The sequence below is a fragment of the Bos indicus x Bos taurus genome, chromosome 4 (assembly GCF_003369695.1).
Source record: "Bos indicus x Bos taurus breed Angus x Brahman F1 hybrid chromosome 4, Bos_hybrid_MaternalHap_v2.0, whole genome shotgun sequence".
Classification (NCBI taxonomy): Eukaryota; Metazoa; Chordata; class Mammalia; order Artiodactyla; family Bovidae; genus Bos; species Bos indicus x Bos taurus.
This window is the reverse complement of record NC_040079.1, coordinates 58,941,446-58,967,193: the sequence shown is the minus strand read 5'-3', so window position 1 is coordinate 58,967,193 and position 25,748 is coordinate 58,941,446. Positions and strand designations below refer to the sequence as shown.

General features: G+C 42.0%; 1 protein-coding gene across 1 annotated transcript in view; it reads left to right on the top strand.

Annotated features, from left to right (window-relative positions):
• Positions 1-2,252, top strand: part of AOAH (acyloxyacyl hydrolase) — a 188,208-nt gene extending 185,956 nt beyond the window's left edge. The window contains exon 22 of the mRNA XM_027539535.1: positions 821-2,252. Coding sequence (XP_027395336.1) covers positions 821-949 — 129 coding nt within the window. The 3' untranslated portion in view covers positions 950-2,252. The remainder of the gene's footprint in view (positions 1-820) is intronic.
• Positions 2,253-25,748: the final 23,496 nt, after the last annotated feature.

Genomic DNA, 25,748 nt, shown 5'->3' with positions numbered 1-25,748 from the left:
TCAGCTATCACACTCTACAGAGTGGACCTATCCTTTCCTCCCACCCAGCAGAGTTGCCAGCACCCCTCACAGCCCTCCCTATGGCTTTGGTAGCATCATTCTGCATGTCTCAGTCCCTCACTAGACTGGGAGTTCCTTGAAGAAAGAATTCATCCTGTTTATCTCCAAAACCCAAGCCTTACGCCTGTAGTAAGTGTTAGCTGTCCATAGGTAAGTGAATAAATGGCTTTCTGAGAAAGTATATTTGCTGTCTATTACCAAATACAAATTTCCACAAAGGTAGCAGCTTAAAACAATACATACTTGGTTCAGTTTCTGTGGGTCAGAAGTACTGGCACAGTTTCACTGGGCTCCCTGCTTAGGATTTCACAGACTAACATCTACGTTCTCACTTGGAGACTCAACTGGGGAAGATTTGATTCCATACCCACTTGGGTTGTTGGCAGACTTTATTTCCTTGTGGCTGTAGGACTGAAGGCCCAACTTCTTACTAGATGTGAGCTAGAGGCCACCCTCTGTTACCTGCCATGTGGCTTCCCAACATGGCTTCTAACTTCATCATCCCAGGAAGGAGGGTCTCGAGAGCAAGTCTGCCAGCAAAGCAGAGTCATAGATAACACGACAGTCACTGAAAGGACATCCTTTATTGTGCTCTGTTGCTTAGAACCAGGTGATAGGTTCCACCCACATCAAAGGTAGGAATCCTTGGGAGCCAGCCTAAGGTCTGTCCACCACTCAAAGAATAGAGTAAATCTTGCCGATAAGTTCTTTACTTTGGTATAATCCCCCTTTTCCTTTTCCTTTGGGTTCTTGCTTGCAGGTGGTTTTACAGCTGTTGGCAGATCACTTCTGGAAGAAGATGCAGCACCAGTGGCCCCACGTCCTGGGAAAGGAGAATCCATTCAATCCGCAGATTGAGCAGGTGTTTGGAGACCAAGGGGGGCACTGAGGCCCCAAGGACATGTGCTTCTGGGGAGGCAGCAACTTGGCTAAACTCATTCAACAAATGGCTATAGGGGCTGCCTGTCACAAACTCACAGGACCCTCTATAGCATCATCTTGGTTTTCTCTCATTTAAGAGTTCATCTAAATAATGGTGTGACTCTGTGCTTCCAGGATCAGTGCCCCTGTAACCCTCAAGTGACCCCGAATGAAGTGCTTTGGGTGCCATTCTGAGTCACAGCGTATCTGTCTGCACCCTTGAATGGCTAGTTGTTCCAAAAAATAAATAAGAACTCTGCTTGAGTGACATTCAGCAACTTCCCCAGGGTCTTGGTGTGTCAGGAAGTGACCCTCCTTCTGTGGCTGACTCCTTAAAGATGGCTCTTCCCAGGAAGGCTGCTGGCTGGCTGCCAAGGCCTCTCACACCAGAACATGCAACTACAACACAGAATTAGGTACAACTTAAATACTTACTTAAATGTATGAGAGAAGAAATGAGAGAAGAAATCACAACAAATTACAAATTTTTAGAAGTTAACAAATATAAGCGCCACAAAATCTAGGGAAAAAATGACAACTTTAAAAGATTTTCTTACATTCTTTGGCTACATAATCTGATTACTTCTTCCTATAATAATGATTTTATAATATGATTGTTTATAGGTAGAACAGAAATTTTTTTTCTTATTATTGATAGTTTAGAAGAGTTTCTTTCAGCTACACAACTCATCACTGGTAAAGCTGTGTAAATTTCTAGGATGGTTTTCCAACTGGGAAGACCTCGATCAGATTTCTTTTGTGGAGGAGTCATTAAAGACACACACCCTATCTGTAGTGTTGGTAAAGCTTTGTGCTCATATAAGCACACATATAAGAATTCTGATAGATTCTATTGCACATCCTTCTCACCCATGTGGCACTTCCCGGCGCTAATGGAGATGGGGCTCAGAGTCTGTGTGCCGCCAGCACTCCACCTCAGAGCAGGCCTGCCCTTCTACATTCTGCCCTCAGGAGCTTGCTTGGCACAGCCCAGAGTGTGGGCCAGTTCTGACCAGGGTTCTCAGGGGCCGGGGAATAAAGGCTCCAGCCTCTCCGTTTAGTGCTCAGTTTGGGAATATACTCTGTGTGCTTCTCAGAGGGTCTCGACAGAATCAGCCTCCTTTGCTCACAGGAGCCGTCGCCCTACATGACTCTTCTTCCTTCCTTGTGTCACTCTCCTCACTTCTCCTTTCCCACTTTTGGGGATCACTCCCCAAATAAACCACCTGCACCCAAATTTTTGTCTTAATAAAGATGAAATTATAATGACAGTATGTGTATAATTGTGTATGCTTTATTACTTTACTATTTTTAATTTATTTATTTATTCCTGATAGGGAGACACTTCTATTTTGTCCAGGCACCAGCATGAACCACATCTTGCAGTCATCGTATCCATGACTGGAAGACCTTACCCCAGACTAGCTCCCAGATTTGTGCATTTCACATCTCATTTCTCCTCCATGATCCACATACTTCCCGTGCCAGGAGCTGTAGTTCACTTTCTCTTGTGATCTGACCACCAGCCCTGCACTTTGTCTCCATGCTGGTGGACAGTAGGAGCGTACCTGGAAGTCCTTCCTGCCCCAGGATGGCTGGCAGTAACCTGCACAGAAATAACAGCTAACCACACACACAGTGCAACCTAAATGGATCTCCATTTCAACTTCCCCAAAATTCCCATGGCTTTTCCAGAGCCACCAGATAAAAGGGAAATTGTGACAGAGAGGAAGCAATTGTGTTTAAAATATCTTACTTTTGCCAATTTTACAAAGCATTGGACCCTGTGAACTCATTGTTGGGGCCCCTTCCAGGGCTTTGGAAGAAACTCTAAAACTTAATCTTTCTTAGATTTATGGTAAATCCATCTCTGCTCACAAGATTAATCTGCCAGGTTTGTGTTTGGAGGGCCAACACACTTAAAATATTGTCAACCCATTAATTTCTGTCACCTGAGTAGGATCCTTGGCTCAGAATGACCAGCACATGTCCTCAGGAGGTAGATCAGCAGGGGACCAACAAGTCCTCAGGAGGCTGCTTGTTTGAAGCAGGAAATACAAACTTGGAGAATAAAGATGTGAGGTGTTGGGCTGTGGTGGTGGTTTAGTTGCTAAGTCGTGTCCGACTCTTGCGACCCCATGGACTGGAGCTCATCAGGCTCCTCTGTCCATGAGATTTTCCAGGCAAGAATACTGGAATGGGTTGCCATTTCCTTCTCCAGGGGATCTTCAGGACCCAGGAATTGAAATCAGGTCTCTTGCATTGTAGGCAGACTCCTGCATTGCAGGCAGATTCTTTGCCCACTGAACTACAAGGGAACTTGGAGAATAGATTAAAGATGTGAGGTGTTGCGCTGTGGACACCTGGTATACCTGTCTCCTCCTGGTTCTGATGTTTCAACATTTCATCTTACTTCTAAGCACTAAAATACCAATACTCGTGTTGTTTTGTTATTGTTTTTTTAAATCTGAAATCTAAATCATTCAGTCTCAAAATATACCCAGAGAACACTGCACTAAAATTTTGTATTCATTTAGAAAGAATTCTATTCAATCCCCTCTGTTTAAAATGCTTCCAAGTTACTTCATTGCTATTCTAATTTTTATTTCCCAGAGTACCAGTGAAGTTGATCATCTTGTATTGCTTTTGCTGTTGTTGGGGGCATGGAGAATTCATTTCAGGCCTTGATCTTTTTCCAGAAGGCCCTGAAGGAATGGAGTTATTTTATTGGGGTAAACTAGAAGAGGGTATAGGGAGACTTAGAGGGTCCCGGGAGGGGGTTCCCAGGGAGGACTGTCCTGAGTCTGATCACCTCCTGTCTCCCACCCCAGATGTCATCTTTGTCCTTGCTCCTTTTTCCTGTTTAAATTCTCTTAGAGACTGAACTCCCACCTTAGGGATTATTTAACCAGTTCCATCTTTCTCATTCTCCATGTGAACCAGTTCAGATGGGAGAATGGAGGCCCCTGGGTTCTGAGCCTTGGCCTCCTTCCTGGGCACAGCACCAAGAAGCCAAAGGATGGGGGAAGATGGTACTCCTTTCTCACAAATACTGCACAAAATAAATACTAGGTATCACTACTGTCTCCACAAGAACTGGACTCCCAAGTCAGGTCCACTCCCCTGGACTGGGAGTCCAGACTGAGGCATGTCCACTTAGGGCATGCTCTATATGCTCTAATCCAGACATGTTCTTTCTTTGAGATCCCACTGTGGCTTTCTCTCTGGCTTGGAGATATCCTGTCCTTGTAAGGTGTTGTGTGTACGTCTGATGACTTCTGAGTGTCCAGAATTTATCGTGGAGCCATGGGGGACAGCTTCTATCCCGTATTTCTGTACTGCTGTCCCCTTGAGCTACTATTGTCAGCCTCTGGTTTTTCAGAATCGTAGTATGTGGGTGCTGCCCTCTGAGAGGCACCCCTTTATTGGTGTGGCTGGCACCCCTCTCCATGCCCTTCCCCCATCCGGGAGTGACCTCCTAGAGACAAGGACCTGAACCTGAACAGAAGCTCCACAAGACGAGAACCTGGCCAGTCAGGTTCACTCTGTATGCAGAGCCCTACAACAATACCTGTCCATGAAGAGGTGCTCGATTTGTACTACTGAGTGAAAGAATGAATGAGATATTAGAATTGCTCTCCAGGATACATTTCCTTATATCTTGCTATTTAGGCAAAAAAAAAGGAGCATTTTTCTGCCACATTTGAGTTAGTCCCATTGAATCACACTCCTTTTGGTGAGAAAGGTAAAAGAGAAAAGCAATCAACACAGGGAATGCTTTCCTTTCTGGGCCCCCTTGGTGGGGAGGCATGATCTTCATCTAAACTCCCCAACACTATATTGTAATTTGTTTCTCTTTTGTTCAGATCAAAGACTTCTCTCATCCTTTGCTACTGAAATTTGGTTCCTCATTTTCCACATGAATAATTATCAAGAACTTCTATCCCCACTTCCTGGGCGTTTTTCATTTGGTAGAGCCTTTTGGGTTCAGGCTCTCGTAGAAAAATAAAATCAGACCCCAAGCAAGAGCAAATCAATTAAAAAAATCTTATCTGAGATTTGTTACACAACAATGCAGGAAACATAAGAGATGTGGGTTCAATCCCTGGGTAGGGAAGATCCCTGGAGGAGGGCATGGCAACCCACTACAGTATTCTTGCCTGGAGAACCCCATGGACAGTGGAGCCTGGCAGGCTACAATCCATAGGGTTGCAAAGAGTTGGACACCATTGAGGTGGCTTAGCATGCATGCACATCATGGGACAAGAGTCCCCAGGAATTTGCAGCAGCTACGCCACTCCACCCTCTCCCTGAGTTAGTCCCACAAGAGAATGGATTCTGAAATGCAGTCTATGGGAACCACCCTCTTCCAGAATTAAGAGGGCCTTTGAACTTGAATGGGAAAAATGTTTGTAGTACCCTCTGGGTAAAATTCACCATTTCCTTTAATTATGAATGGGGCAACAAAACACTGTATGTTTATAGCTGTATTGTTAGCAGTCGATCACAAATATTTTCACTTCACTTTGTTGCAGATGCAATCAATTTTCATTACTTGGGACAGTTATGTTCTACAGTCACCTTGGACACTGAATTAGCAAATGCTGAACTGCTGGTCCTAGGGGAAATACAGGGTTACATACCTGTGAGAATCTGGTCACAGCATCATGGTGAATCAATCAATATACAATCTTTTTTTAATGTGTGGTTTTCGTTTAAAGACACCTTTTTAAATTTATAGTTGATTGATTGACATTGAACTCACAGCCAACAGCCCTAGAGCTCACATCTGAATGAAGCTTAATTACCCATCTATTTTCTTCATAAGGCACATCTTGGTCTCCTGCACTTAAGCACACAATGTAGCGCTTCAGCTCTGCACTCAGGGACTATTTTAAACAGTGGAATCACCAACAGAAAGCATAAACACGACCAAAATGAGGCAGTAAATACGTTGTAGAAAGGACTCTTGTTTTCCGTGTGAGAACTGAAACAAGAAGTCAAAGTCCTGCCTTTTTCAATCTCAGCAATGGGAACATGCAGGTTAGGTGATGGAAATTTCTCATTGCTCGAATGACCGCAAAAGTGTCGTGAGTGTTAATTGGGAGGTTACAAATATATTTTAGCCAGTATGTGAATTTACAGATCCAGAATTTGTGAATAATGCGGAATGACCATATCTTGAAATATCATTTATGGCCATCAGTACTTTGAAACACCTGTAGTTATTAGACCCAATGTAAAAGAAGTACATATGGGAAGAATGGGTACATGCATATGCATGGCTGAGTCCCTTCACTGTTCATCTGAAACTACCACAACATTGTTAATCGGCTATACCCCAATAATGGACGCCCATTTTTAAATATTTCAAAATATTTTTAGTACTGTGATACTTTCATTTCGATACGAAGGGTTTCTTTTTGTAATCCTTTGTGTTTGCAATTAAAAATGTTATTCTGAGAAAGGATCTCCAGCTTGCCCAGCCTCCCAAAGGGCTGCATGACACACACAAAGTCATACATTCTGGGGTGTTCTGCTTTGAGAAGGAAGAACTCCACGGTCTAAAATGTCTGGGAGCACAGCAGAATTTATCTGCTTCCTGGGAAGTCATAGGGTGAAAGTTCTACAGTAAAAAGATCTGCTTAGCTCATCATTTGCCCAGCAGTTTTGACCGAGAGCCCCTTCTCCTCAAAGGAGAGCTATTAACACTGTGGGCATCATGGTCTACAGAAACACCTTGGAAGATGCTATGAAGAGGAATCAACCTCTAACACACTCACCAGCAGTATCCAGAGAGAATTTCCCAGGTATATTTAGACTAGAACCCCCACTCCTCATCTCTTGAGTAAAGCGGGATGTCTTTGGAATTCCTCTCATTGCAACAAAAGCTTTCCTGGTAGAACTAAAAATGACTAAGGCAGCATTTCTCCTAGGCCCTGAGACAAATGTATAGATTTCCTGATAAATGAATGCATCAATATGCTACTAACATGTCAGTTTTCTCATTAAATCTGAGTACAGAATCTGTGGTTGCTTAGCAGGATGAACTCCTCAAATCTGATCTGGTAGAGGGTCTAGCATAAATATTCATATAAGCCAGGGCTCTTTTAATCTGGTCCTTTGCTTGGGGTAAAGGAGTTAGGGGTGGGTTTAAAAGCTTACTTTAAAAGCTTGTTTCTGGGTCACTTCTTAAAACTGCAATACCAAAAAATAAGAGCCTCATCATCATGAATCTGTCATTAAAGAGGATTACACTTTTGAAGCTCTTGGATGGATAGAAACAGAGAGGAGAAATAAAGAGAACACAATGAGGTTTGCTAAGAATTTCTTTGGGCATTGTGCTCCTGGCTGGCTGCTTTGTTTATACTTAATTACGTGGACCATTTATAGGAACCCTTTCAGCCTCAGAGCGCTGCAAATGTAACTCACGGGTTCACAAAGCGGCAGTCAATAAACTGCGGCAGAAAGATGGGCGAGAGCGTGCACCAAGGGCTTCTGTGGCGGCCCATGCTCAAGGCAGCTTCCAACCTGAGAGGCTTTCAGTCTTCCCCTGAGGACTCTACCCTCTGAGATGCACACTTGGCACAGGCTCAGAAAAAAAACCCAGGTGTTAGTATTTTCACAGTGATCTCCACATGGTCCCTCTGCAAACATCAGCCCGAGCCTGGACATTGAGCGAGGCTGCTAAGGGAGCAGAGAGCTTTTGAGGAATAATAAGTGGAGACTCCAGGCTCATATAACTCCAGGATAAAGACAAAACACCATCCTTCTGTCTCCTGGAGCTAGGGAACACATCAAAACACAACCAGTGGGAATTTTAGGAAGCAACAGGTTTTGGAATCACTTGTCTGGGTTTGAATCTTGTTTAAGCTTCTGGTCCCTCAGTTACTTCTCTTCCGAATGAGAGTATTAACACCTGTTTCCCAGAATTACTGAGACTATTGAGGACAAGAGTGGATGCTTACAGAGGGCAATGTGACATGTATTATCTCACTTAGTCCTTACAATGATATAAGGCAGGTCTGCCACGATTATTCCTTTTTTTAGAGAAGGAAACAGAAACAGAGGGTAATCAAGTAACTAGATGGAGATTGCACAGCTAATATATGATGAATCAGGACTCTGAAGCCAGGCCATCTGGCTCCAGGCTCTGTGCTGTTAGCCCCGAGATAAGCCCGCCTTTATTGTGAAAGATAATGCTTGTACAACATGGCGAGTGGTTGATCAGCACTTGCTCTCATTGTCTCTCTAGCCAGAGTGTGGTTTGGCCACCACACAGGCTGGAGTCTGCTTTGTCTATAGAGGAAGCCAGAACTCATCAACAGACACAGCCTGGGCCTCTACAGGCTCACTCTTTTCCTGCCTGTTTCTTTTAGCCTACATCCCACAGGAGATGTAGGCTAAAGGGAACTTGTCACTACAAGCACAGGCAGTGGGTAAGTCTCCACCGGCTGCCCTCCCTGCCACTCCTTCCACGGAGACGTAGCCCCTATCCCCACCACTGTAAGCCAGCCCAGCCCAGAGGAGGAGGTGCAGGCAGGCCGGCCATACCCAGGCCTAACACTATGGAGGACAAGCTGCCATTTCACCTCTTAGGTCTCAGAATTGTCTTGCATGGTCGAGGTTATGCTGCTATGAGGGAGGCCCTGGGGGATGAGACACCATGTGGAAGAGAGAGGTCACAGGGAGACGATCCAAGGTGCCCCAGCCCACACCAAGGCCTCACAGGTGTGAAAGAGGATTTCCTGGACCTCCTAGACCAGCCCTCCACCAGCTGGATGCAGCTGGACAGGCATTCCCAGGCAAGATTGCATGGAGCCCAGCCAACCCACAGAATCATGGGATATCTTTTCATTTCAAGCCTCTGAGTTTTCCAGGGGGCTGTTCTACAGCAACAGTGAAGGAACAAAGGCCAAGCCCTCTTGCAGTTCCATGTCTTTCAATCTGCTCTCTCCTCAGCCTTCTGGCCTTTCTCTCACTGGAACACTCCCGCTTGTTCTTCAAGATCCAGCTCACCTCGTCTTTGTCACAGATGGGAAGATACAGAACAGACACACAATCTGCCAGAAGGCATAAGTATCTCTAGGACAAGGTTCAGTTGCTTATGAGTGAAACCCCAAAGAATAATGCTGTAAAAAGAGAGAAGGTTAGGGGAATTCTCTGGTGGTCCAGTGGCTAAGACTTCATGCTACCATCGCAGAGGGCCCCGGTTCATTCCCTGGTCAGGGAACTGGATCCCACATGCCACAAGACCGGTGCAGCTAAATAAATTTTAAAAATATACAAAAAAGAGCCAGGATGTCCAAACCCTGAGTCTGCTAAAAGAAAGAAGGTTATTTCTCACATAAGAGACTTGTAGTGGTAGGTGGCACCAGGCTGGAACGAGACTCTGTTGCCAGGTGCCCAGGCTCCTTCTCTATTTTCACTGCCATCTTCAGCATTTAGCTTCCACTCAGTTCAGAAAGGTTTCCTGAGCAACTGCTGCCTGAACTGCTCCTGGACCAGTGGGAAGAAGGGTGAGAAGAGGATCAGCCACATCTCCTCCCTGGAAGATGACTTCTACTCGTACCTTAGTATGCCAAGCGTTAGTATGCCAGCTCTAAAGACAGCTAAAAGCTAAAAATTCTATCTAGCCAAGTGTGCAGCTGAAAATGAGTTTACTATCAGGAGAGAAGGGAAGATAGATGTAGGAAAAGTAGCAGTCTCAACTCAGGGTAAATTAGAACCCCCTGGAAGGCAACTGAGCACTACCACTAACCCACATGTCAATTACCTCCATCCCCTGCTACTTGAAACATGGTTCTCAGACCAGCATCATCAGCATCAACCAGAAGCTTGTTAAAAATGCAAGATCTTGGGCCACCTGCTAATGATTCGTAATTGAATTATAACTATTCTTGGATGATTTATTTGCATACTTGAAATAGTTTGGGAAGCACTGACCTAGAACAGCAGTTTTCAACCCTGGTTGTATGTCAGAATCACCTGGGAAACTTTCTAAAGCCTCCTGAAGCTTGGGTCCCACCTACAGAGCCTCTCATTTAATTGGTCTGGGTGAAATTCAGGTGTTTGTGATTCTGAAAACCTCCTGCTAGTGATTCTAATGTATAACCGAGTTTGGCAAATGATGGCTCTAGGCTATTTGGGGGAAAGAATTTGTCTCCTGAATAACTTCTGAGTCACCCTGGCTGCAGCCTCTCACCTGACTCTCTGAAAATTTGTTTGGGGCCTCTACTCTCTTGCTCCCATTTCACCCCATTCTCTTCATTTTGGCTTGTCTGTCCGCACTTTGTGGTTGGAAGTAATGCAGGGGTTACACTGTAGCGCAGCATAGCAGGGACATAAAACTGCACATCCCCCACCCCGCCTTTAACAACCCCCTCCCCACCTGGAAATCCTCCATTGGTCTCCTGCTCCTGGCTCACTGGCCACTTAGCATATTGGTCAGTTCTCAGTTCCTCCCTTGAGTCCCTATTTGAAGTATTCCTGGAAATGTACAATTTTTACTTCATTGTGCAGAGCAAATTATTTCTCCTCTCTTCACCTTACTCCTCTGAGGTTTATCTTTTCACATTACAGGATTCATTAGGGAGATTACCAAAAAATCTACTTTGAAGAGAAAGAATGCCACTCCCTTGGGAGACAGAAGTAGTTGTGGAAGATGGTGTTTGGAATAATAATAGTAAAAAATTCTTCTTTACTTTCATGCATTTCAAAATCTTTTAGAATCCATACTAGAAACACTGACACATTTATAAATCTACTTCTTTAAAAGTAAAACCTTTCATAAGGCAAAAATATACCATAAGTGGGCTTCCCAGGTGGTGCTAGTGCAAAGAAACTGCCTGCCAATGCAGGAGACATAAGAGACGCAGGTTCAGTCCCTGGGTAGGGAAGATTCCCTGAAGGAGGGCATGGAAACCCACTCCAGTGTTCTTTCCTAGAGAATCCCATGGACAGAGCAGCCTGGCAGGCTACTGTCCATAGGGTCGCAAAGAGTCCAACACAACTGAAGCAACTTAGCACGCACACATACCACAAGTAGAGTCAAAGGACAAATGGAAAAATGCGGGTGAGGGAATTCAATTCATTTCACGAAGAGCTCATCATCTTCCCAACATATGAAGAATTCCTAAAAATAAAGAAGGAAAAAGATAATTTAAATTTGAACTTGGCAGAGAATGAGTGGAAAAGTTTACAGAAGGATCAAATGCCCCTTATACAGAGGAAAATAGGAAAGTATGTTCAACTTCGATCATAATTGGATAAATACAAAATGAAACTGCCCTGAGAGACTCCTGGTTTCTGGTCTGGTGTATAATGAGTTTGTAAGTTGTCACTCCATCCTAATAACAAGTAAAAAGCTGAACAAACTAAAAACCTCTTAGATCTACCAGAAAATTGAGGTCACAGAGCAAACCACTGCACCCAAAGTTGGAGAGACAGGCAGATACAGAGAATCACATCTTACAACCTGCAAGGAAACTAGTACAGAGTACATCGTGTCTGGATTTCAACAAAAAATTAGAAGACGTACTTAAGGCAAAAACAAAAAGAAGTCCACAGTTTAAAGAGACAGAGCAAGCATCATGCAAAATTCAGATATGACAAGGATGTTGAAATTACCAAACTGGAAATTTAAAATAGCTGTAATTTTAAAATAAAGGCTAAAGAAAAAAGATGGGGAAAAAAAGAACAGAATATACAAGAACTGTAAGGCAACTATAAAAGCTATAATATACATTTAATAGGAATACCAGGGGAAGAAAGAGAAAACAAAGAAGAAATATTTGAAACAATAATGACTAAGAAAGAAAAGAAAGAGAGAAAGTGAACTCACTCAGTCGTGTCCGACGTTTGTGACCGCATGGACTGTAGCCTACCAGGTTCTTCCGTCCACGGAATTTTCCAGGCAAGAGTACTGGAGTGGGTTGCCCTTTTCTTCTCCAAAGGATCTTCCCGACTCGGGGATTGAACCTGGGTCTCCCACATTGCCGGCAGACGCTTTACTGTCTGAGCCACCAGGGAAGCCCAGTGACTAAGAATTTATCCCAAATTAATGTCGGACATCAAAGCTCAGATCTAAGACTCTCTGCTGCTACTGCTAAGTTGCGTCAGTCGTGTCCGACTCTGTGCGACCCCATAGACGGCAGCCCACCAGGCTCTGCCATCCCTGGGATTCTCCAGGCAAGAACACTGGAGTGGGTTGCCATTTCCTTCTCCAATGCATGAAAGTGAAAAGTAAAAGTGAAGTTGCTCAGTCGTGTCCGACTCTTCTCGACCCCATGGATTGTAGCCTACCAGGCTCCTCTGTCCATGGGATTTTCCAGGCAAGAGTACTGGAGTGGGTTGCCATTGCCTTCTCCCTAAGACTCTCAAAGTACACCAAATAGGCTAAACGCTCTGCTGAAAAACCTACACAGAGTCACATCATTTTCAAATTGCAGAAAATAGGAGATAAAAATTCTGAAAGAAGACAGTGGAAAATGACAGCAAATGGTATTGGAATAACTGGATACCCACATGCAAAAAAAATGAATCTAGACACAAATCTTACACAGTCACAAAAATTAATTCAAAATGGGTCATAGACCTAAACATAAAATACAAAACTATAAAGCATAACATAGGAGAAAACCTGGATGACCTTGCATTTGACAGGACTTTTTAGATTCAACACAATCCATGAAAAAAACCATTGATAAGCTGGACTTCATTAAAATTTAAAATGTTTGCTCAATGACACTGTCAAGAGAATTAGAATACATGTTATAGACTGGAGGAAACTATTTACAAAATATATATCTGATACAGGACTGTGATCCAAAATATACAAATAATTCTTAAAACTTGACAATAAGAAAAAAAACAATAAAAAAATGAACCAAAAATCTGAACATTTCAATTAAGAAGATACACAAATGGTAAGTGAGCATATGAAAAGATTCTCAACAACATATGTCATTAGGGAACAGCAAATTAAAACAACATGTTACCACCGAAAACCTAAGGACAAAAATCCAAAATACTGACAACACCCAATGTTGGTGAGGACATGGAGTAACAGGAACTCTCATTCATCCCTGCTGCTGGGAATATGAAATAATACAGCTATATGAGAAGACAGGCAGTGTCTTACAAAACCAAATAACCAAACATACTCTATGATACAGTCCAGCAAGCCCACTTCTTGATATTTTCCCAAAAGAGTTGAAAACTTAGGTCCACACAAGAACTTGCACATGGATGTTTATAGCAACTTCATTCATCACTGCCAGAACTTGGAAGCAATAAAGATGTCCTACAGTAGATGAATAGATAAATTAGCTGTGTGATACAACCAAACAATGGATTATTATTCAGTGCTTTAAAAAATGAGCTACTGAGCCATGAAGAGACATGGAAGAAACTTAAATGTATTTTACTAAGTGAAAGAAGCTAATCTGAAAAGGATACATATTGGAATTCCCTAGCAGTCCAGTGGTTGGACATCAAAGCTCAGATCTAAGAATCTCAGACTACACCAAATAGGGTAAATGCCCTGCCAAAAAAGCTACACAGAGGCTTTAGGATTCTGTGGTTTAACTGCCAGTGCCCAGGTTCAATCCCTGACTGGGGTACCAAGATCTCACAAGCCAAAAAAAAAAAAAAAAAGAAACAAGAAAAAAAGGGTATGTATTACATGATACCAGCTATATCACATTTTGGAAAGTGCAGCATGCTGACTATAGTTAATAATACTACATTGTATAGTTGAAGTTGTTAAAAGAGTAGATCTTAAAAGTCCTCATCATAAGAAAAACTGCCACTAGATATGGTGACAGATGTTAACTAGACTTATTGTGGTAATCACTTATGATATATACATATATTGAATCATGTTGTAAACTGAAACTGATTTTATATGTAAATTACACCTCAATAAAAATATACATGTAATAAAGCCCTAAGTATATTTTTAATTGAATTGGAAACGTTCTTTTTGCCCTTTTCATTTTTATTCTGTTTAATGATATATATTTTCAATTTTAACTTTGTAATATTTATTATTAATTAGAAGATAATTGCTTTACAATATTGTGTTGGTTCATTTGAACCATTTTTAAGTGTATAATTCAGTGGCAATAAGTACATTCATTCATGATGTCTGCAACCACCATTTCTAGGAAATTTTTCATCACCCCAAACTCAAACTCTGTACTGATTGAACAATAAGTCCCCATTTCCTCCTCCCCCTAGTCCCAGTAACCTCCATTCTACTTTTTGTCTCTGAATTTGCCTATTCTCGGTGCCTCATATAATGTACCTCATATTCTAGGTACCTCATTATAACCATGCAATATTTGTCCTTCTGTGTCTGGCTTATTTCACTTAGCATCACGTTTTCAAGGTTCATCCATGTTATGTCATGTATCAGAATTTTATCCCTTTTTAGAGCTAAAAATATTCAGCTTGTATGCATGTACCACATTTTGCTAATCTGTTCATCTGCTGATGTACACTTGGGTTGCTCCCACCTTTTGGTTATTGGGAATAATACTGCTAGGAGCATTGGCCTACTAGTATCTGTCTGAGTCTCTGCTTTCAATACTTTTGAGTATATTCTTTGGAGTGGAGAATTTCTGGATCATATGATAATTCTACATTTAACTTTTTGAGGAGCCACTGAACTATTTTTCACTGTGACTGCAATATTTTACATTTCTTCCAGCAGTGCACAAAGCTTCCAATTTCTCCACATCTTCAACCAACACTTGTTAATTTCCATTTTTATTTGTTTTAAATAACAGCCATCCAAACATGTTTGAAGTTGTGTCCTATTGTAGTGGGTCAGCTTTATTGAGAAATAATTGACAAATAAAATTGTAATATATTTTAAATACAACATAAAAAACAATAAAGTACAACGTGATTTGTGCGCTTCGTTGTATGTAAATTTTATGGACTGGTGGGAAGCTAGTGAATGCACTGATACCTGTAACTGCTGTTAATCTTTATAAAAATGTCAAGGAGGATTTTTTAATACCTTAAGGATAACATATAGTTATATGTACACCTATTGATAAATCATTTTTCTAACAAATCTTGAGAGTCTATAAAAGGTCACTGGAAGAATCCATTCAAATATTTCACAGTTTATTGTGAATTGTAATATTTTTACAGGCATATAAAGAGTTTTACGTTTATGCAATTGCTAAGCTATTGGTTTAATTACAAGAAAGAAATACTAGAGAAAAAAAAAAAAAGACTGTAAGCTCCCAAACTTTAGAGTATAAATGGGATCATAACTTGGAAGAAGGAAAGACATAAGGGAAAAGAAAAAAAGGAGAATTAGGATGCAAAAAAAAAAAAAAAAACATGGCTCATGAATTACCTTGAAAGCATAATTTTAAAACACAATTATCTTAATTCATTCCCATCCTGAGAAAAGGTACAGAATAAAGCCAAACTTCCTCCCTGGCCGGCTGACAACTTTATTAAGCCAAATGACTTCTAGCAGTCCCCATTCAAAGAAGCAGAATCCCTTTATGGGAGGCCAGGCTGGTGCAACATTTGCCAGAGAAAAGTGCAAGGCATTAATTACATCCTGGGTTATATTGCAGATGATGTCAAAGCTGAGTGGCTGTGTGGACCAAGACCACAAGGGAAATGTCTAATCACTGGAAAATCTGACATTTGCAACATTGACTGTTTGCTTCCCAGCCAAACAAGGCTGCTCCTTGAAGATGCCAGAGAGGCGCTTTACCTCTCTCCATCATGGTGTTAATAGTTCACTGGGCCATCATATTCTCTGTCACAGACCCCAAAGAAAATAAAGATTAGCACAAAATATGGGTGGAAAACTCAAAATTGGCAAGGAAGCTAAAGCATTTTAGAATATTCAAAATTTTTAGTAACTGTGGGAGACAATGCAACATATTGCCTTTTGGAAGTAAAGCCAAAATTTGAACGTTGACTCTGCTGTGTGACCTGGGGAAAGTTATTTAACCACTCTGACCCCCCGATTCCTGGGTCTCAGATTCTTGTATTTAATATTGCATTAAATTAAATTACATTCTCAGCCAATGGCACCCCACTCCAGTACTCTTGCCTGGAAAATCCCATGGACAGAGGAGTCTGCTAGGCTGCAATCTATGGGGTCACTAAGAGTCGGGCACGACTGAGCGACTTCACTTTCACTTTTCACTTTCAAGCATTGGAGAAGGAAATGGCAACCCACTCCAGCGTTCTTGCCTGGAGAATCCCAGGGACAGGGGAGCCTGGTGGGCTGCCGTCTATGGGGTCACACAGAGTCGGACATGACTGAGGTGACTTAGCAGTAGCAGTAGCAGCAGTAATTTAATAATGAAGTTAAATTGGATTAAATTAAATTAAATTCTCAGATTCCTGCAGTTAACATAGAACATCTGTGAGATTTAAATGAAATAGCACGTGGAAAGCACCTAATATAACTCCACAACACTTATATCTACATTCCTCAAATCCACAAATAACTAAAAGTTTTTCCTAACTTATTTGGGAGCGAAAGCTGACCTGACCCGAGGCCATTCAGTCTTCATCCCACTTAATGAGAACATTCATGTTTCTCTGCAGAAGTATTACTGTTCTGATTAGGGGGAGTTGCCCTAGACCCTTCTGGAGTATCATATAATATGTGGTTTACACACAAGATTAACTTTATAAATTCAAAATATTCTGAATTCCAAACCACATCTGGCCCTAAGAATTTCAGAAATGGGATTGTGAATCTATCTGACATCTTCATTTTATTAGTACTTTAGAGTCCCTACTCCAATGTTCTTGCCTGGAGGATCCCAGGGACAGGGGAGCCTGGTGGGCTGCCGTCTATGGGGTCACACAGAATCGGACACGACTGAAGAGACTTAGCATAGCATATTCCTACTTCATGGCACAGCAAAACCTTCCATGTATGGATTTAACTTATGTTGAAAGACTTTATGTGAGCTGATTGTGGTGTGAGTGGATTCTATTACATAAGTGTTTCCCTGTTGCACTCAGATGGTAAAGAATCTGCCTGCAATGCGGGAGACCCAGGTATGATCCCTAGGTTGGGAAGATCCCCTGGAGGAGGGCATAGCAATCCACTCCAGTATTCTTGCCTTGAGAATCCCCATGGACAGAGAAGCCTGGTGGGTTACAGTCCATGGAGTTGCAAAGAGTCAGACACGACTGAGAACTAAGCACATCTATGTATGATATAAGTAAGGTTGGGGTCATGTTCAAGAGAGAAGCACAGTTTCTGAGCACAGGCTTCTGCTACCTCCAGACAGCCCTTGAGTATCCAGGGTACAGAGTTTAAGGAGGAAAAATTATGGTCACTGCTGATCAGAAGACACCACTGAACAAATGAGGGGATCAAGGAAGAGGAAACGAGAAGATGACCATACCTTTGGCTCAAGTCCACCAGGAAAGCCGAGAAAACAGACCAGCAACTTGCACTTGCCTCCAATTGAGGAGCAAACAGCTCAATTAGAGATATCATCTGATGAGCTAGTAAGTGCATTAAAAGTACAGCTTCTGAGCAAGTTTTCATATTAAATGGCTGGTTTACAAAGCAGCAGATGGCAAGAAAATGAAAATGTTGAAAGATCTGACTTGTAGAAATTGGTTTTTAAAAGTTGTATAAATTAAATATAAAGTGTGAGTACAGTTACAGGAAATAAGTAGCTTTCCATTCATTTCAGCCTGCTTAATTCTTTGGCATAAATTGTTCTGAAGATGTTATACACTTACACTCATTTTAACTGAATTAATAATAAAGGCCTTAATTTGGTTAACAGTTTAGGTAACCAGTCTCTAAAACGTCTCTCGGATACGGCTTGAAAGGATGCCAAACCAACTTGGCAAAACCTATCAGAGAAGTATGGGCGCCATCCTCTGGTGAAACTCAAAGCTACAAATGTATTTGTGTACCACTTTCAGCTGCTACAAATTCAATCCTTAGACTGAAAGAGGTTATTTGATTAAGTCAGCGTTACTTCCTCCAGTGCTGGTCTCCTTCCAAAATTTCTATAATCAACTCTGTAAATTCACTCTAATAAACTGAGATATTGTCATGCTTGAAAGTCAAAGTGTTAGTCACTCAGTCATATCGACTCTTTGCAACCCCATGGACTGTAGCCCACCAGGCTCCTCTGCCCATGGGATTTCCCAGGCAAGAATACTGGCATGGCTTTCCATTCCCTTCTCCAGGGGATCTTCCCCACCCAGGGATCAAACCCAGGTCTCCTGCATTGCATGCAGATTCTTTACTGTCCGAGCCACCAGGAAAGCCCTATTGTCATATATACATTACAAGAAAACATACATAAAAAAAGCTTTATAAGGAACTATTTTATAAGAATCAAAATACATGCTCACGTGTATATACTTGCAGGTTCCCAACTCCAAATACGTTTAATCCTTTCACTCCACCTCAGAAAACTTCAAAAAATATTTGCATGTATCAAGTAAATAATAAAGACATAAATATTTTGAGTCATCTTTCTTAGCATTCAAATGTTGCCTTTGGGTTAGATGTGAGAATTAGAGAGATTTGGAAAATTGTGGTGGTCATGGAAATAAACAAAGGCTACCCAAATGAGAAACAGGCAAAGACAATTTACTCAAGAATTGCTATAGCAAGGGAGTCAGCCACCATCTTTCACTTGTGTTGGCTGAGACTCAGAGGCAGATGGAGGAGTGGGAAAGTTTTATGGTGGGAAGAGGGGAAGGCTTCAGTAGTGGCCTGACTCGAGGTGGCTGGCGTGGGGAAGCTTTGGCAGGCTACCTAGAAGCACAGCATCCTACATACAACTGGTTAGGAGTACACGTTTAGCTTTCTCACATTGGTCCTAAATCGGAATTGGAGATAGACTTTAGGGAAGCTGTCAGTTGGTAATCAAGTCTTGACCATCTGGGGTTGATTGTTACAGAGGTTACTGTTTGGCTTCCTGGAACAATTACTAGAGATATGGCTCCACTTTCTACAAATCTAGATAGCAAACTTGCTTCCTAGGCTGTTTATTATAGATAATGAGTTGGTTGCTCTTGGCTGGTTGCTGCAGACCATGGGGCAGAGTTCTATTCTTACGTGTAGTCTGGTCATTGTCTGTTTTGTGTATTCGGTTTCTCATGCCAAACGCAACAGCTGAGAAGCTGGACCCTGAGAAGAAGGAGCCCTGTCATGAGTGCATCAAAGCCAAGTCCTGGGTCCACATCACTGCACTCAGTTCCCCTTGAGCAGACAAGAGGCTGCAGTCTGTTAAAGCCCTGCTCTTGGTACTTTTTTGAGACAATAAAGAAGGATGGGAGGAACTAAGGAGAAAACAACAAATAGCATGTAGAATAAAACACGCAATATTTAAATGTGCAAAACAGCATTAAAAAGCTCCTGCCGCTGGCCAATGTTACTCTCACTTAGAGCAATAGTAACAACCCTCCACACCAGCATCCCTGTTAAAACTCTAACTTTGTAATTATCCTCCAATTAAAATAAATACATTTATTAAAAAAAAAATAATAAAACCTCTAACTTTTCCTCTGAGGCACTTAACCAGAGAGGCTCAGGTCGCTTTCTCCCCTCATAGCAGGGAAACTCACAGGACCCTGGGTAGAAAGGAATTCATCAGACCTAGCATGCTCCTATTGACCAACCCCCCCACCTCCACCCCATGTGGCTTTGAGTCCTAGGGAAAAGGGAGTCAGCATCCCTTAGAGAATCTGGTCATTGTCCTGTGTTGAGTTTCTGGGCCTCAACGTCTCCCCATGTGCTGGTCCCAGCGGTCTCTGCCTAGGTTAGGGAGGCAAAACTTCCCAGAGGCCTGGGCTGGGAGCTGCCACCAGGGCAGTGGCTGGAGACCCAGGCCTCCTGGACACAGGCTCCTCCCACTTCCCTCAGAACTTCAGAGGCCTCTTCTGGGCCCGTGGGTGCCAAACAGAAGTAGCTGACTCCCCTCAACAATGGTTTTCTTGGAAACAGGGAGTTTTTTAAGTCCACGTTCACAGAGAAAAAGGCTGTGAAGAGGCTTTTAGAAGCTCAATGTTTGGTGCCGCAGAAGAATCTGAATGAAGGAGGCCATTTGTGTCCTCAGAGCTTTTTCTTGGCCCCCAACCTCATTCAAGCGGTAAACAATCTGCCTGCCAATGCAGGAGTCACAGGAGATGGGGGTTGATCCCTGGGTCAGGAAGATCCCCTGGAGGAGGAAATGGCAACCCACTCCAGTATTCTTGCCTGGAGAATCCCAAGGACAGAGAGCTTGGAGGGCTATAGCCCACGGGGTCACCAAAAGTCAGACAGGACTGAGCGCACACACACACAACCGCACCCCATTCGAGAGCATAACCAGGCCCCAGGTTGAGAAGCTGCTCAGAGGCTCCTCTTCTGGTCTCTTGAGGAAACTGTGCTTGAGCCCCTGGGTAGGGAAAAGCCAGAAGCAGGATGCCAGGGAGGAGGGTCCCCGGACTGAGGTGAACAGTGAGGGTAAAGTGCAGTCATGGTGCAGCCAGGAGGCCCCACCTGCCTGGGACCCAGGTGAGGACAGATATCACTCCCAAGTGGTACAGCCACCTGCCTCAACTTACACAGATGCCCATTTCACTGAGAGTTCCAGAGCTCAAACCACATTTTGGACCTCAATTTTCTTTTATTATATATTTCTTCCTTTGAGAAATAAAAATGGGAAATATTTTATTCATTAACTTTTATAAAAATAAATATAAATAATATTTTATTTTTAAAATAAAAATGAAAAACATAGTTTAGTCACTAAGTCATGCCTGACTCTTGTGGACCCCATGGGCTGTAGCCTGCAAGGGTCCTTTGTCCATGGGATTCTCCAGGCAAGAATACTGGAGTGGGTTGCCATTTCCTTCGCCAGGGGGAAAAACATCTACCTATATTTTTAATAGGTAATACATTCATGGAGATGAAAATAAAAATAATATACAAAGGTAAAGAATCTTGTTTTCATCCCCAAATATACAAAAATAATAATTTTTATTCATTTTTTCCAATCTTTCTTTTTGCAAATATAAGCAAATATGAATCCACACCCTCTCCTCTATGCAGCTTGCTTTTATATTTAATGATAAATGTTGAAAATCTTTCCACATCAGTTCATGGAAAACTTGAACATCTTCTTTTACTGCTGCATGATATTCCATTGTAGGGCTTCCCAGGTGGCTCAGTGGTAAAGCATTAGCCTGCCACAGCAGGAGACATAGGTTGAGAAGATTCCCTGGAGAAGGGAACAGTTACCCACTCCAGTATTCCGGCCTGGAAAATTCCATGGACAGAGGAGCTTGGCAGATCTTAGTTCATGGGTCACAAAGAGTTGGACATGACTGAGCATGCACGCAGGATGGTGATATTCCATTGTGCCATTGTATAGATGTACCCTACCTTATTTAACTACCACTCATTGATGAACATGTGTTGTTTTTAATTGTTATTTCAAAATTGCACTGTGTATATTTTATTTTGCAGTTGTACAAATTCATCTGTGCAATTCCCAGGAGTGGAATTTCTGGGCCATAGGGTGCTCACATGCTCAGTAGCGTCTGACTATTTGCAACACTATGGGGGACACAGTCTCCTGTGTCCATGGGATTCTCCAGCCACAAATACTGGAGTGGGTGACCATTTCCTCCTGCAGGGGATCTTCTCAAACAGAGATTGAACACCCCATCTCCTGCATCTCCTGAATTGACAGGTGGATTCTTTACCGCTGAGCCACCTGACAAGCTCCAAGCCATAGAGTACACACATAATTTTGAAAGATTTTTTGGAGAGGGGAGAAGGAAGGATTTATTACTTACAGGAAGTAAGGAGAACACCAGGAACATTTCCCAAAGCTGTGTCTCCTCATTTCAACAGATATTGCCAGCTTGCCCTAAGGGGTTGCACTAATTTGTATTTTTACCAGCAATGCAACTATACACAGAGTCTTGGACAAAGTACAGTGAAGATTTACATACCATTTATAGAAAAGTATATATGTAAAACTTATAAATTAAGCTCACAAGCTGCTAAATAAAGTATATATGTTCTATTCTAATGTTGTGAAAAATATTCACAGGACCATAACTTCCAGGTTGAATTTAGAAATCATGGGTTGCTCAGAGTTCTACCACACAACTTAGTGAGCAATCTATGGCCTGCAGCTGACCTCTTCTCTCTCAATCCCTGAATCCCACACTCAGGGGGCGGTCCATGCATTCACACATGTAGACACCCGCACCTCCAGTCCTTATTCATGTCACCCTCTAAACAGCCACCCCTCAGGGTCAAGGAAGCATATCATCATGGTTGACCTCTGAGAGGATGACCCAGGAAAGAGCCACACAGTCCCCTGAAGCAGACTCTGGCCATTTGGGTAAGAATTTCTAAGGACCTAGAAGCCAGGAGCATGGCCCAGGAGGGGAGGTGCAGGTTCTGAATGGACATGTGCCCTTGGCCTGACAGAGGAAGTGCATGTTTGGATGTGGACCAGGGCAAGAAGAGGCAGGTGTCTAGAGCCTGTAGCCCAGGAAGGAGCCTATTGTCTGGAAAGCCATTTTCATGAATCTTCATAAAGAAGCAAATCTTCTACTATGCTTATGTCCTGCCTCCTAAGACTCTTATCCTAGCAGATTCTAGAGCAGGACTTTGAATACTCCCTTGGCTAAGAAAGGTATTTGTCTTCTCCAAAGGCCTGCCCAAGGACAGAAAAGAAATAAGGCAACCTTTCAGGCAGTGTCCAAATTCAGATTCTTATGCTCTTAGCAATAGTCACAAGCTCTTTTTATATAAATCCAAAGCAAAAGTGAAATCAATACCACAGTTTCAATTAGTCTATCCCACTGGTAAACCAACTGTCTGGATTTTTAGTTCCAGGGATATGACCATTCTGTATTCTTGTACTGACCATCAGGAATAAGTCTGGCATCTCATTATGCCTTAAGATAAACATGGGTTATAAACTGTAGAGCTAAGAAGCAGGAAAGAAGGAAGGGCGGAGGAAGTCCTCTCTGGGAGTCCTTTGTTATTTACCTTTTATAAATTAATTCTCAACAGCCATTGATTCTTTGTCAAGGTCAGCAATAACAGTATCTTTCAACCACGTTAAGTTATTCATTTGAAAACATATCAAGAGCTACCACCTGGAGATGACTTTCCTGTTTTGTTGTCAAACCTATCATTTAACTTTTCAGCTATTTTTGCTGCTGCTCTAGGATAAACAGAAGAATCCAAGAGTTCACTTTATGATAAGGCCTTAGATTTTTCTTAAAATATTTTCAGCCAGTAAGCCCAAAACATTCCTTTACTTACAAACAATTTCTTGTATGCAATCTTATTGTGACAGCAGAAAAAATGTTAAAAATTAAAATTCAGAAGGAGCCCTTTTATCTAACACAATCAAATAATTGAAAAAGTCAATTATAGTGGGAAAGCATTATAAAAGATTACACACACATCTCAAATATTCATTTTCATTCATCCAGTGTATTGTGAGGACAAGGCCTTTCATTTGAGCAGAAGTGTGCAGAATGAGCTATAGGGCTTCTGCCTTACGTAAACAACCAATGTGCAATGTTCAGGTCCCTAAAAAGAATCAGAATTTAAAGACACTTGTAATGTCATCTCAGAGTACTATCCTTCTAGATTTCTCTTACTTTCCTCTTTTCTGCTTAATATGATAGCAGTTCTTTATAGAACTCATAGTTCTCATAGGAAAAAAAAATTCCCCTCTCCCTCTTTCAGTTTATGTAATATTTAACTATGTCATTTACAATAACATTTACAACTGGCATGATCAGATTTGGGAACAAACAACATTGACTCTTTTTCCATTTGTTTGTGGAAGCAGAAATGCACACACATACTGGAGAGCAGCCTACTGGCATCTGGATAGTTATTAGTCAATAGATTTTGCCAGGGGGATGAGCAAATTAATATAATCAGATAGTGGAGTAAGACTTTTGGTCTGTTTTTGATGCATGCATACACACACACACATACACATCCCCACACACACCCTGGCTTCTCAGGAGTGTGGTGCTAAGGAATATCCTTTAATTTTCCTGAGAAGATTTATAGGAATGCAAATGAAAGAAACCAAGAGAAAGAGAGGGTTTTGTCTGAAAAACAAAACAAAACAAAAAAAGCCAAGAGAGCTGTGTAGAGGGTTTTGCTGTGAGAGGGTTTTGCTGTGTAACAAATTTATCCAAACTAAGCAGCTTGAAACCTCACCCAGTTATTATCTCATTGTGGATTTATCTCACTTGATCTACTCACAAAGGATCAGGTATAGGCTGGCTTAGCTGGTTCAGAGTCTCACCCAGCTGCACTGACAGCTGGTCAGTTTCCTTCCTGAAATCTGGGGTCCTTTTTTGAGCTCACATGGGTGTTGGCAGAACTGCGTTCCTTATGGTGATAGGATGGAGGTCTTCAGCTCACAGAGGACTCTGCCGTTTTCTGCCACACAGCTCTCTTCAGAGACAGTTCACATAATAGCATCTGGCTTCTTGGAGGCGAGTAGGAGAGTCTCCTTCCAATCTGCTAAAACAGTCTTAGGTAATGAGACCACAGGAATATATCTCATCACATCAACCATATTCTACTGCTTAGAAACAAGTCAGAGGTTCCTCCCACCCTCACTCAAAGGAGATCATACAATTCCATGTCGTTGAATGGGAGTCACCTTAGGGTATGTCTGCCAGAGGAGGGGAGAGGTGACAACAGCAGAGCCTGGGGACTTCGTGGGGACTGCGTGGGGACTGCAAGACACTGATTTGGGAGACGGACAAACAGAATTTTGGTAGCTACTTATGCGTCTGGGACTTGGGGGAGTCAGAGAAACTTACAGGGTGCATTTTGGTAATTTGGCATGATAATCCCCTCTACCCTGTCTCTGGGAATATTCAGTGACAGTTTGTGTTGTTCTTCAAAGATTCTGGAACCAAGTTTGGGTTGCTTGGGGGTTTTTTTGGTTTGTTTCTGTTTAGTTTGTTAAAAGCTTAATTCTCAAACTAATTAAAAAAACCTTTTTTCTCTTACAATTAGAAAACATAAAACAAAGCTTTACTTAACTACATAATGAGGAGGTCAACAGAGAGACAAAAGAGCTGGCAAGAAAAGCATTTGAGAAATAAGACTATAATAGTGAGAAAATGAAAGCAAAAATGAGAATGTCAGGTTAGATATAAAATTGGTTAACTTCCTTTAGAGCAGCAACACCATAACGTTTGGGGTTATCTTCTATCAGGTCAAACACACACATACACCATATCAGCTTTTACAAGTTAACTTGTAACTTTAAGGGGCAGTTAAATGGATGGGCCCTCATCGGTTGTGGCTAGTTGGTCAAAGGAGTCACATCCCCCAAGAGAATCTTCCCAGGAAATAGCAGGATATCTAAAAACCAAAATGATCCAGTTATATTTTGGTTAAATATTTTGCTGCTTATGGCATACATAAAGAACAGTTATTAATGCTTTTAAACTTAGGAATACACATGGTTTAGCATTATTGCCAGTTTACAGATAATGAAACTAAAGTTCAAGTAAGTTAACATAACTGGCACCAGATAGATAGTCCAACTCTGATCTGTCTTTCCACTATACCAGAGAAACCTAACTAGATAAATACTATTTGTTGAATAAAGGAAAAGATCCACTTTTGTCCTTAGAATTTCAGGACATTCTAGAAAATTAGTGAGTTATTACAAGAGTACTTGGTGGCTCAGTCAGTAAAAGAATCGGCCTGCAATACAGAAGACACA